We start from the raw sequence: 14,143 nt of genomic DNA on the forward strand, positions 1-14,143 counted from the left end.
GCGTATGTTCTGTCCCTCACGGGCACACGCATATAGCATATCTATAGGATCCTTCCATCTATGTTCTATGTTTATCTTAAACACAAAAGTCGCACGTCTTGTCTGTAGAGCCCAAAACGTGACCGTGACACTGGTATCCTCGACAAATCTCTGGCCACATTAATGTGACGTTTTGCATGCTGTCCGTCAGACGAACAGACGATCATCTGTCGGATCTGTCATTCATTCCGAGTTTTCCTTCGCTTACGCTATAAGCTTAATTTCTGGCATTTATCTATTGTAAAATCAGACATATTTTATACAATAATAAACAAGTGTTAATTATGGCTTCTAGTGAGACATCGGATCAAAATGTGAAGTCTCGGCGGCCCGCAGGTGAGTTGTAGACACACCTAAACCGTCCTTGTCTTATCGATTATTAGTTTTACAGACTTCTGACTACGCTATCTTACAGAATCTGCATTTAAGCAGCAGCGACTGCCTGCTTGGCAGCCCATACTTACTGCCGGAACTGTACTACCAACGTTTTTCGTGATTGGGATTGCATTTATTCCAGTTGGGATTGGGCTCCTATACTTCTCAGATGAGGTAAGTGTCACAAATAGTATGTTTATTGTGTTTATGTGTCCTTGAAAGAGCCTCGTTTAAGAAAGCCATTCCTAATTTAGTGAAAATAAATACATGCATTACAGATTTAATACATATTAAATGTGCAAATTGTTTTCATGGTCATATATCGGACATTAAAATTGAACTGGTGCAATTAAGTTAGAGCAAATCTGCATATTATTGATGTGTTTTTTAGTCGTAAAAATACATCATCTTCCTCGCGTTATCCCGGCATTTTGCCACGGCTCATGAGAGCCTGGGGTCCGCTTGACAACTAATCCTAAGAATTGACGTAGGCACTAGTTTTTACGAAAGCGATTGCCATCTGACCTTCCAACCCAGAGGGGAAAACTAGGCCTTTGTTAGGATTAGTCCGGTTTCCTCACGATGTTTTCCTTCACCGAAAAGCGACTGGTATAAATATCAAATGATATTTCGTACATAAGTTCCGAAAAACTCATTGGTACGAGCCGGGCGGGGGTTTGAACCCGCGACCTCCGGATTGAAAAACGCACGCTCTTACCGCTAGGCCACCAGCGCTTCAACTTAGTTGTAAAAATACATTTTACTAAAATACTAAATTCAAAAAAAATTCTACTCTTACTGGAACTTAGCCACTTATAAAGAGATTGAAGGGGGAAAATGTAAGCGCACATACTAAATTAGGACAAAATGATCATTAGTATCCTAATTTTAGTGCCAGATTACTGGGTTTATCGGACCATCGAAGTACCGGATTATCGAGATTTCACTATAAAGTTTCAGTGTCAATTTATCAATAATGTAAAGTATTAGTAGCATACAGTAAACATTTTATGTAAAAAATTGATTAATTGACTAATTATTTAATAATTAGTAGGCAGGCAATTATGACAACTGATATTATCTGTATCCAGTAATCATTCAAGAAGTTCTGTAGTAGTTAAGTACACATAGAATTAAATTTTTTTTTTTTTTTTTTATTTATTGCAAAGGGAAACAAACAGCATATAATCACACATATAGTTTAACAAATTGAGTTGACACAACAGCCAGAACAGTTTCCACTTATAGGTAACACAATTATTGCTCTGAGAGAAACAACATGCAGTACATGCACATTCGTAAATTAACAAGGCAATTACAAACTAAAACTGAAACTAAGATTATACAATTTAATGACAAAATTTATGAACAAGTAAATTAATGGTAATATTTAAAAAAAAGAGAAAGAAGAAGAAATTTTAAACTGATTTACTACATTAACACGCATCAGCTCCAAGAGCTGCTAGTGTAACAAAATAAATGGAAAACAATAATAAATAAAAATTAGTGCTTGTTGTTTAGTGATTGTTTTTTTTATTTGTTTTTTATTTTTATTTTTATTGTTGTTATCATTTGTTTGCTTATTTGATGCTTTCATTGCAGATACAAATTTACGGGGATATAAGTGAAACATGTCTATATGTAAATATTTCTAAGTACTACATGCTCTTACTAAATACTTGTTGTTTGAATATCTTTTATGACTAAATGGAATAGAAAACAAATAAGCGGACCTGGTACAAAAGGTTGGACATCTAAACGACAATTTGTTTACAAAATATTCGGAGTCAACCATATTGTTCAAAATCTTATACAAGAACGTGATATCCCTTTTTTCTCTACGCATCTGAAGACTTTCTGTATTTTCACAAACGAAGGAGTTGAATTTATATTTAAGACGATTAAGGAACTTTTTTTGAATTTGTTCTATTGAATTTATGTGCACTGAGTATAGAGGGCTCCATGCTGCAGACGCATATTCCAAATGCGATCTGACAAATGCATTATAAAGGAGAAGTATTATATTAATTAAAAAATCGGTCAGAGTGGCGAGCCTTGGGGGAGGCCTATGTCTAGCAGTGGACGTCTATCGGCTGACATGATGATGATGATGATGAATTAAAAAATAAACTAGCATTTAATTTGAATAGGGAATATTACGCGAAACTGCGCAGAGTGCCATGATGAGGGCCAAACTCACAACCACATACGGAAAAATCTCGCGAACCTAGACAGGCGGCGATTAAGGCACGCATTAATATAAAAAACTATATTTAAATTAATAATTAATTAATGCCTACTAAGGAATTTATCAAAAATTTGCATGACAGAATAGGGAGATATAGAAATGTACTGTAACTTTTTACGAAGCACCTTTGACTATAAATTTAATTCTATGAGTGTACTTTTTCTTATATCTGCGAAAACTAAAAGGCTTTTTTATTTTTTATTTTTATTTTTTATTTTATTTATTTTTATTTATATTTAAATCATTAAATTGTCCAGGCCAGTGAAAGAAGTTCCCCTTATAGTAATTGTAAATTACAATTAAAAATAGAGTTTAAAAAAAAAGAGAATAGGTACCTATCGGTCATACTTACCTATGTACTTAAGTTACGTGCATGCAGATGTGTATATTACTGAGTAATGATAGATAGATTAGATATGAAATATAGGATATGGTTGTTTTGATAGATTAGATTACGTAAGTAATGTGCATGTTTAAAAGAAAATAATAACTTCAAAAACAAACGCATTATTGTCACTGTGTCAAATGTTACAATTACATTATTACATAATAAATATAAACGCAAGGCATCTTGTTTACTATTTTGGTAAGATAGTAAGTAATAATAAGTGATATACTTGAAATATAGGGAGGGCAGCTTGTGGCGAGCTGTTGGGGAGTGACCCGAGTGCTCCAGAGAGTCGGTCAGGGTCTCCGTCTCCGGCGTGTCTTCGTCGGTCGGAGTGGACCCCAAGGGGACCCGCAGGACTCTCAGCTCTGGCTTGCCTTCATTGGCCGTCCAGAGGGGAGTCGTAAGAGCTATATGCTCCAGGGATGGAAGTGAAAGATGCATAAGACGCGAGTTGGCACAGTGGCTGGTAACAGCCACTTCCACTGCAATTTTAATAATGTACTTTAGGCATTAGTACTTATGGCTTATTTTTGTAACGGGGAATAAATAAAAAGAACATTAACATTATCATATTTATCATTCAATGAATCCCGGAAGGGCATTTATTTGTGTGCTTATCACGAATATTTGTTCCTTATGGATGTTATCTATGTATCTAAGTTTCTATTTATCTATATAAGTACATATGTACAGTACCGGCCAGTGATATATCACCTGTGAGGTGTGAGTGTTTTTGTATGAGCTTGTATAGAGTAAACAATATAGGTTAGTTTGTAGATTGCATATTTTACTAGTCATTTTATACAAATATATGATGAATATTGCAATGAAATACTGTGAATTACAATAGGATACTCAGCATATTACTAAAAAAACCTCTAGTAAAAAAATTAAGTTAACAATACATATTTAAAAAATAACTTGTATCAAAAAACCATTACCTGAAACCAATTTTTCTCATCGCCCGTACATAGGAATACTACTAGACTACCTAAAGCAGTGAGGTGGAAGTCACTCACAAATATTTAAAAAAAGTTATATCCTAAAAACGTGGAGGTGATATATTATTGGCCGGTACTGCATATCGTCGCCTAGTACCCATAGTACAGTCGCCATCAGATATATCAGAGCGGCCGAGGTGCTCACAAATATCTGAACACGCCTCTATTGTCAAGTCGTTGAGAGTGCGTGTTCAGATATTTTTGAGCACCTTGGCTGCTCCTATATATCTGATGGCGACTGTACAAGCTTTACTTAGTTTGGGGCTAGGTTGATCCGTGTAGACCGTGTAAGATTGTCTAAAAACAGAAGTGTTATGTTGGTTGAAACAAGATTTTTAGTGAACTATTGAAATTGACTTCACTTAGATTATAAGAAAACTTCGCCTATCAACGGTACTTACTTTTACCGGCCTTTTAAACCGGCCAAGTGCGAGTCGGACTCGCGCACGAAGGCGTACCATTACGCAAAAAACGGCAAAAAAATCACGTTTGTTTGTATGGGAGCCCCACTTAAATATTTATTTTATTCTGTTTTTAGTATTTGTTGTTATAGCGGCACCAGACTAGAGGGCCTACCGTGAACCACGTTCGACGTGTTGCCTCTCTGTCGCACTTGTCAATTCATACGTAAGTGTGACAGGGAGGCAACACGTCGAACGTGGTTCGCGGTAGGCCCTCAGAAGTACATCATCTGTAAAATATTTCACTGTCTAGCTGTCACGGTTCATGAGATACAGCCTGGTGACAGGCAGACGGACAGACGGACAGTGGAGTCTTAGTAATAGGGTATACCGTTTTTACCCTTCGGGTACGGAACCCTAAAAATTAGAATATAGTTAAAATAATTATTGGTACAGTCGCCATCAGATATATCGGAGCGGCCAACGTGTTCACAATATCTGAACACGCACTCTAACGCCCGTACAATAGAGGCGTGTTCAGATATTTGTGCTGAGCGCCTTAGCCGCTCCGATATATTTGATGGCGACTGTACCTACACAAGGATAACCATTGCGTGTCACTAAATCAATCAATCAATTTCAATTAAAATTTTATTGTAAACTGAGCACGAGTGCGCCGCGACAGTACCACGCGCGCGATTTCTTTTTCTATCTACATAGATCCTGTCGTGGCGTACTTGTGCTGAGGACGCTCATATGTGATTTTTAGGGTTCCGTACCTAAAAGGAAAAAAAACGGAACCCTTATAGGATCACTCGTGCGTCTATCTGTCTGTCTGTCTGTCACAGCCCATTTTCTCCAAAACTACTGGACCAATTAGGTTGAAATTTGGTACACATGTAAATTTGTGACCCAAAGACGGACCTGTAACGTAAACAAATGAATTTTAAACATTTAAATGAGAAAATTAAAAAATAACATTTTTCAAACTATATCGTGTTACATATCAAATGAAAGACCTTATTTTAAGAATCTCAAATATATATTTTTTTTAATTTTAAAATAAATAGTTTAGAAGTTATTAAAGAAAATAGACAAAAAATTACCATTACCAAAAAAATACCCCCCCCTTTATTTCCGAAACTACTGGGTCTAAAGTTTTGAAAAAAATACACAAAACAGTTCTTTACCAATAGATGATAGGAAAACCTATTAGAAATGTGCAGTCCAGCGTGAGTCGGGCTTAATTACTTAGTTTTTGATCCGACCCCTACGGGTTTTTCAGACATTTCACTCACGTTCACTTAAAAAAATACGTTGTTAAAAATTGTGTAATGTACGGAACCCTTGGAACGCGAGTCCGACTCGCACTTGGCCGGTTTTTAAAAATAACAAACCAAATTATATCTATTGTCATTCTAGCTGACGTACCTTGCAGCACCTTGTAACCTTTTAAAATAGTTTGACGTGTGAGTTTAACAAAAAATACCTATTGATTTTTTTTTCAGGTCAAAGAGCATGTAATAGACTACACATATTGCATTAGAGAAGGTGATGAAAGCAACACAACTTGCGCTACTTATATACAGAATAAAACTATGTCAGAATGCCAATGTTCCATCTCCTTCAATCTCACTGAGGACTTCAAGGGAGACGTCTATTTCTACTATGGGCTTAGCAACTATTACCAGAATCATCGTCGATATGTTAAATCAAGGTAAACATTTGGTATATGAAGTTGAAGGTTGAAATATTTTGCATATTGCCTAATTAGTATTTTGGTGATAACAGTTTTCAGCTTTTGAAGAATAGCATTTGAAATCGAACATTGTATTTTTTTTCTCAACATATATTTAATAATCATCATTATATTTAACACACCTGGTAAATCAAAGTATTGCTCTATTCAGGTAGAGTTATTTTTAACCAAAAATATGGCATTAATCGATTTAAAAAAAATACTTATTTTTAAACACTGCGTCACGGAATCGCATTGCGCTAGTTTTCGTCCACTTGACGAAATTTGAATACATTGCTGCACAAATTTGACTTATTGCAATCCTTAAAGTCTAAAGTTAAACAATATATCTATCTACATAAAAATGATATTTTGCAAGTAGAAAATTAATAATGAAATAATTTATGGGGCATTTTCTATGAAAAGTGACCTTATTGTCGATGGCGCTTACGCCGCACAGCTTCGCGCGGCATTGTATTTATATCGGAGCATTGTTAATAATGCCATCGACAATAAGGTCCCGTTTTATAGAAAATACCACATATTATTTGCTAATCCGTCAAGTGGACGAAAACTAGAGCATGGACGGAAACTAGCGCAATGACCCTACACGAATAATGTACCTACGAGTATTTGGCATCTGCTGTCTTGAGCTAGAGAAATGTCACGTGTTTTACTCCCCATTCACCTTGTGGCGTGTCTAGCAGAGCAGGAATCGGAAGTGGTACGTGAATTTACATAATATGTTGCTTACCCACTAACTAACTACCCATTTCCGCGATTAAGAATTTTTTAGAAGGACATATACTAAATTTAATTAATTCGCTTGTAATCAATTCAGATCTATGATAATGGACGATTTTATTTAAATACCACACCGCTTTTTTAAATTATAATTTTTTGTTATTTCAACTCTAAATCACGAGCTCTTTCTATCCTGATGGGAGAAAAAAAGGGATCCAAAATTTACATCCCTCCCGAGCTCCCTGCCGAGGTTTTCCCGAGGGGCTACAGTATGGGGTTCTTCAAAAAAGGAGTGTACAGGTTTTTAAAGGGTCGGCAACGCGCGTGTCCGTGCGCTCGCGCTGCGTGCGCTCCGGTGTTGCAGGCGTCCATAGGCTACGGTAACTGCTTACCATCAGGCGGGCCGTATGCTTGATTGCCACCGACGTGGTATAAAAAAAAACACATTTTTGTACCGTCCATTCCGTTACCATGAAACAAAGTGGTAATGAAATTGAATTGGAAAAAAATAAGGACACTTTTTTTTCTTTTAAGGATTAAAAGAGCTTGTGATTAAGAGCTATTAATGTGTTTTTTCTAAGACACTTGTCTCCAATATTGAAAATAATTGTTAATACGGTGTATAAACTGAGTGACCCTTTTTAATATATTTAATTTAAATTGTTAATGTTCTATATTTTTGTAACAGGAATTTATGTATTTATTTTGAGTTGACTGACATTTGACTTGAGTTTGGCATTTGTAATTATTTTCTAGTAAGCGATTGTTAAATTGGATGTGTACATGTGAATTCTTATTCTAATAATTTTGTAAATATATTGATATTTGTAATTGTAATTTGTAATTTTATACTATATTTATCTTCAATATTTATTTTAATTTTTAATAGGTACAATGTACATAATTTTAATTATTAAGAAACTATGTTCGACACAATAATTATTGTTAAGAATAAAGAATAAAGCTGAAATAATGTAAAAATTCCCAATGTGACGTGATTACGAAAATATTCCAATTTAAAACTGGTGTAGACTAGTTTAAATTAAATAGCCCTTTATACGGATGTCACACATACACATATTGTATATGTGGCTTTCCATCACAGAAGGGTCCTTATGCTTCAAATGCAATAAGGACGTTTCCATCTGAAATCCTGATAAAAAGGCCCTTATTGCAAATGAAGCATAAGGACCCCTCTCTGATGGAAAGCCACATATGAACATGTTATAATGTTGCAGAGACGACAACCAGCTGTTGGGGCGGCTGTCGCTGACGCCGTCTTCGGACTGCGAGCCCTTCGCCTACGTCACCCAAGACCCCAACACGCCCAACGCCAGGAAGATACCCGTGGCGCCCTGCGGGGCTATAGCCAACTCCTTATTCAACGGTAGGTACCGATTATACATTTTATATTTATTGTATAAAGAAAATATCTCATCTGCGATTCTGCATAGTCGAGCACGACATCTTAATATTCTAACTAAAACTTTTCTTTCTCACTTTCATAAGAATTCTTATTATCTAACAAAACTTATGTGTGGGAGCGAAAGTTCATGAATCGCCATGTCTATCCCTAAAGCATAACGCCGACGAAGCGTTCTCTTTCGCACTTACCTACCTTACCTACCTACTGTGAAAGAGCGCGCCCAAACCATTGAATGGAATAGCACTGACAGTACCTACTATTTAATTACGAGTACAAAGTGTGTACAGTTGGGCTTGCGTGCGACCAGAATAAGCCTGTCAGTCATGCTAGACTCGCTTTGAGCTCTTCCCTTATACCTGTCATTCACACGCGAAATATACTAATGATATGCAAATGTATTCGTCGTTTTCCAATTCGTGTCGGTTTTGACGCACATCATATCAGTTGAACCGTCGAACCTTATACCTTCGCGTAAATTCACAGATATTCATGCGACCAGCATACGATATTGCTTGTTCTAGGACTTGGTCAAGGGTCCGTGGGTATATTTTACGGTTAATTTGCGTTTATGTCTGACGAGATACTTATTTATTTGTCTGTTACTTTCCCAAAGGTTTAAATACCTTCCCAAAGGTTTAGGAACGGGCAAAAACAACAGACATAGTAAATCAGATAACACATTCACAAGCTACACAGTTTCCTCTAATCGATAATAATAATTATGTTGCTCAGAACATAACATTAATACAATTTAAACTTCATTTAACATTAATATAATTTATAACATGAAAAACTCGAATTGCTGAAAACAACATTTAAACATTGACAAGTATAACCCAATTGTTTATAAAATATTTTTTTAGTTTTGTATAAACATTAATAGTAAATTGTACAACAAGGTCATGAAGCGATCCATTTTCATCAGAAGCAATGTGAGGACCAATATAGTCGAGGATAAAAATGGACATTTATGCGCGAGTTATACACTCGACTTTTCACTTCTCATGCTCGTAAAGTTCGACTTTAACTCGTGCGTAGACGACATAAAGTTGCTTATTGTTCTAGACTATTCTAGAGCATAAAGTAAGTTTTATTTGCGATAGACACGCTGACGGTGTGGTCGGAGGACCTGGGGCGGACCGTGCCCGTGAGCCGCACCGGCATCGCGTGGGACTCCGACAAGACCATCAAGTTCCGCAACCCGTCCGGGGACCTCAAAACTGGTGAGATATTCTTCTCAACATTATTTATTTATACAATTTTCTTTTTATTGTGGGAGCGAGCTCACTTTGTGATTTTACGCAAATTCTTTACGATCACTGGCGAAAGTGAAATTGAAAACAATGATCAAGATCTCAATTGAGATATCAAGAATGATTAAATCACGAAAGTTCGCTCAATATCTCCCAGATTTAGATTTGAGATTAACGATAGCCCTAGGCGACTAGAAACGAATGATACGCACGCACATTTGAATAATGCTTTTTTATTTATACTAATCAGCAATTGTAATTGCAGCGTTTGCCAACTTCAGCAAGCCGGCTAACTGGGCCAAGAACATCTGGGAGTTGGATTTGGAGGACGACAACAACAACGGTTTCCAGGTGCGTATTTCGCGACGAAGTCGCATTAACATGTATCGTCCGATCGATGATCAGCCTTAACCCTTTATAACCTCCTAAGGTCTAGCCAAACAAAAAATAAAATATCCAAAATTTGCCACTGAAATTTGAACCTATAGGAAATAGAGTTGATTTTGCGTTGGAAAATTGAACGAAACAAAGCAAAAGCGACTATGTTCCAATTTAATAGGGTTTAAATTTCATCGAACTGAAGAGGTACTATAGTTAGGACCTTGGGCACAGATTAATAAATAGTTACCTTGGGCGTTAGGAGGTTAAGGCATAGGGATTACATGAATTATGCAAAATTGAACTCTATCACTTTATAATTCTAGGTGGAGGTTTTTCTTAACAAAATTATATGAATGATGTAGTTTTCTAAAAGATGTATTAATGATCTTGTTAAAAGCCAAAGTGAAGTAATGGTCGTTTTCAGAACGAGGACTTAATCGTGTGGATGCGCACGGCGGCGCTGCCCACGTTCCGCAAACTGTACCGGCGCGTCAAGCACGACGAGCAGGGCTTCGCCACCGGCCTCGTCAAGGGACTCTATACTCTCAAAGTCGAATATAGTGAGTTTCAACCTTATCACATCGACTTAAGGTCCTACTTGGTCCAAGCACGACGTGCAGGACTTCGCCACCGGCCTCTTCAAGGGACTATATTCTCAAAGTCGAATACAGTGAGTATCAATCTTATTACATCGACTTAAGGTCATAATCGGTCAAGCACGACGAGCAGAGCTTCGCCACCGGCCTCTTCAAGGGACTATATACTCTCAAAGTCGAGTATCAACCTTATAACGTAGACTCAAGGGCCTAATTGTATTTATTTATTTTTAATCTTTATTGCACAGTAAAAAAATATACAGTGACAAAAGGCGGACTTAATGCTACACGGCATTCTCTACCAGTCAAACTCAGCCTAAAGTCTATGTACTAGTTATATGTGTTTTTTCCTGTACTGTTTTTCTTTTTGTACAATAAAGTGTTTTACTACTACTAAAGTCAAAGTAATGTGAACCTTCTTTACAAAAGTTATCTTATGACTTGTAAAAGGCGGTCCGGTGCGGCGCTGCACGCTGTTGGTTGCAACTACTGTATCAAATGTTCAAGGTTCTTTGGCTCTAAGGCGAAGAATCCGCGAAGCGGTGCGGTGTGGCACCGCCCTCCGCGGCGGCACGCGGTGGAGCGGCTTGAAGTTTTGCATCACGATGTCGGTAATCCGCCTACACCGCACACACGACGGCGGGAGGTGCCACACCGCTTCCTGGGTTCTTCCCCTTACGTCCCGGCCACGACATTGCGCGACTGGCTTCGGCTAAGGCGAAAACCATAGGTGGGAACGAAAGGTCCGATCACTGTGTCTCGCCCCAACCTATGGTTGTCGCCTTAGCCGAAGCCAGCGCAATGTCGTGGCCAAGACGCTAGACACGCCCGCCTCCATTCGCTCAACGTGAAATATTACTTGTTAATATGTAGTATTCAACAGATAATCGACCTTACCTTGTAACACGTAACGTCGTCTCTCGCAGGATACCCGGTGATCGAGTTCGACGGAACCAAGTCGTTCGTAATCTCGACGACGTCACTACTCGGCGGCAAGAACCCTTTCCTGGGCGTGGCCTACATCGTGGTGGGCACGCTGTGCCTGCTGCTGGGCATAGTGCTGCTCGTCATACACGTGCGGTGCTCCAAGAGGTAACAACTGACCAAAGTAAAGAATGAAAGAAAGGACAGTATGAAGCATGGAAGTACAAGCAGTGGAGAAAGCGAGAACTGGTATGAAAGTCTAGACTAGATAACAAGTCTCTGATCATGTTGGAGGAGCACGTAGAAAAAAGCTGCTGTAATGCCCTTACCGGGATCCGGCAGGGTTACTAGATAGCGACTAGGGTAGGAGGCCGTTAATTTGTCATGCAGTGAACTAAAAACCCATAACCTTTTGAAATCCTGTAGCTCCCTAGATTTAATCAAAATTCAATTTTATATTACAAATTAATATTGCAATTTTCGTTTTATAAAAAATTCTTATTTTTTGCTTGTGACGCAAACTACGCAAAGCACAGCAGGATTTTTAAAGGTTAAACAACCCTAAACCTTTCTAATCGACTTGTCCTTTAATCCTCTAACCCTTCTAAAGGGGCCCACTGATTATCAGTCCGCCGGGCGATATCAGCCTGTCAGTTAGAACAAAAATTTGACAGTTCCGAACAACTGACAGGCCTGCAATATCGTCCGGCAGACTGGTAATCAGTGGGCCCCTTAACGCTCTAACCCTGTATAATTCCGCTTCTAACCTTTCCTACTCCAGCATCATAGGTCCTCCTCCCGATTCCTTGCTCCTAGAAGTCACCGGGAGCCAACCGACTTGCCTGTAAGTTTTATACACACAACTAGCCATAGTAAAAGCAAAGTGTTACTGATTGTAATAAAGAGGTAACGCCTAAGAAAAAACGTGCCACCTAGTTTGGCAACTGAAACACTATTCGTCACTATTTCAAAAAATCTGGTACTCAAATTTGAAACGCTGTAAGTGTGTATGCATTACATACATTATTATAAGTAAATGTTAAATAAAATAACCATAAAGATAAAATAATTAGTTATTTATTGTAAAAAGAGCGTAGGTAAGCGATTTCTTACATACGTATACAAAAAGCTAACGTAACAGTTTGTACTACTTTTTAGGGTTCCGTACCCAAAGGGTAAAAACGGGACCCTATTACTAAGACTTCGCTGTCCGTCTGTCCTTCTGTCTGTCACCAGGCTGTATCTCATGAACCGTGATAGCTAGACAGTTGAAATTTTCACAGATGATGTATTTCTGTTACCGCTATAACAACAAATACTAAAAAGAACGGAACCCTTGGTGCGCGAGTCCGACTCGCACTTGGCCGGTTTTTTTAACTTATAATGCAATTTCTCATTTACAAGAGTAAAAGAGACAATATCTCGGTTGTCCATTGATACCTCGTCTTCTATGGTTTTATTGTTGCATAAGCTTCAAATATTTAACGATGTTTTTATTTTCAGCACCACCGAGATGATCAACGTGAACCCGCGAACGCCATACTCCTAAACGATGTCACAGGTAACGCTATTTAGCAGAATCAATCCGTCTTTATCTACCAAGTGGTGCCAGAATGGGACAAATAATATCTTTATCATCATTAGCCTATAGATACACAGGTCTAATCGAAATTGTCAGACCGGTGGACGATATCAGTAACAAAATATAGACATCAAAATATCCTTATCCTTTTTTTGGTGCTAATAATAAAATCCGGCGTGTGGGGTTCCGTAGTTGCCCGTCCGTCACAATAGGCAGAGTTTAAAGGGAAATTCCTGGTTGAATACGGAACCCTAAAAAAGATTAATCACTCCTTTTTAGGATTTTGCTACTGATATGGTTGCCTTACCCACTTTAGAGTGCAAAACACCTTAACACCAATCAACGCAACGATGCCTTTTCTAAAACTACTGTACAGTCGCCATCAGATATATCGGAGCGGCCGAGGCTCTCACATATATCTGAACACGCCACTATTGTCAAGACAGAGTGCGTGTTCAGATATTTTTGAGCACCTTAGCCGCTCCGATATATCTGATGGCGACTGTACTACCAAAGAGTTGCGTGAAATATAGTCGCTAGATTGCCCCAAGCTCGTGTATGAATGTTTGAAAGCTGCTACTATTTTTTACATTAAATGACAAAGTACTCTGTTATAAATTTTTTGCTCTCTGGTCCTTGAAACAAAAAATAATAATGATTGTCAAGTCAAGTACAAGTTTCTTTCATTAACTTATGCTAAAAAGTTGCACGTCCATAATTTATGTTGATAAAATTTTAGGCCACTTAAGAATCCGATTTGCATTTTGTCTATTTATGATTTTATTTACTTACGGTCTTTATTAATTCTTTACCAGGCTGACATTTCAAAAATGAGGATCGAATGTCAGTCTTATCGAAAATAGAACACATGTTTGAAGTGCCGTATGTGGGAAATATATATCCCTTAGCCTGGTAAAGGGTTAACAATGAGATGTCATTGTGAATTAAAATAGAATGGTGTGTATTATTTTATTAGCAAGGGTGTACATCTGTGATTGTGTGTTACCCCCTGAAGGGCGTCCATAGGCTACGATAATCGCTTTC

General features: G+C 37.9%; 1 protein-coding gene across 1 annotated transcript; it reads left to right on the top strand.

The window, feature by feature from the left end:
* The first annotated feature begins 205 nt into the window (after positions 1–205).
* LOC134750137 (cell cycle control protein 50A) lies at positions 206–13,449 on the top strand. Its single transcript, XM_063685253.1, has 9 exons — positions 206–375; positions 455–588; positions 5,964–6,172; positions 8,176–8,324; positions 9,467–9,586; positions 9,882–9,967; positions 10,422–10,557; positions 11,520–11,685; positions 13,021–13,449. The coding sequence occupies exons 1-9, from the start codon at positions 324–326 to the stop codon at positions 13,064–13,066; spliced, it is 1,098 nt and encodes a 365-aa protein (XP_063541323.1). The 5' UTR covers positions 206–323; the 3' UTR covers positions 13,067–13,449.
* The last annotated feature ends 694 nt before the right edge of the window (positions 13,450–14,143 follow it).

The sequence above is a fragment of the Cydia strobilella genome, chromosome 19 (genome assembly GCF_947568885.1).
Source record: "Cydia strobilella chromosome 19, ilCydStro3.1, whole genome shotgun sequence".
Lineage (NCBI taxonomy): Eukaryota > Metazoa > Arthropoda > Insecta > Lepidoptera > Tortricidae > Cydia > Cydia strobilella.

Excerpts from the sequence above, each read along its gene's own strand:
- LOC134750137 (XM_063685253.1), top strand. The coding sequence starts at position 324 with ATGGCTTCTAGTGAGACATCGGATCAAAATGTGAAGTCTCGGCGGCCC. Across the intron at positions 589-5,963 it reads TCCTATACTTCTCAGATGAG|GTCAAAGAGCATGTAATAGA; the intron begins GTAAGTGTCACA and ends TTTTTTTTTCAG. Across the intron at positions 9,587-9,881 it reads GTCCGGGGACCTCAAAACTG|CGTTTGCCAACTTCAGCAAG; the intron begins GTGAGATATTCT and ends TTGTAATTGCAG.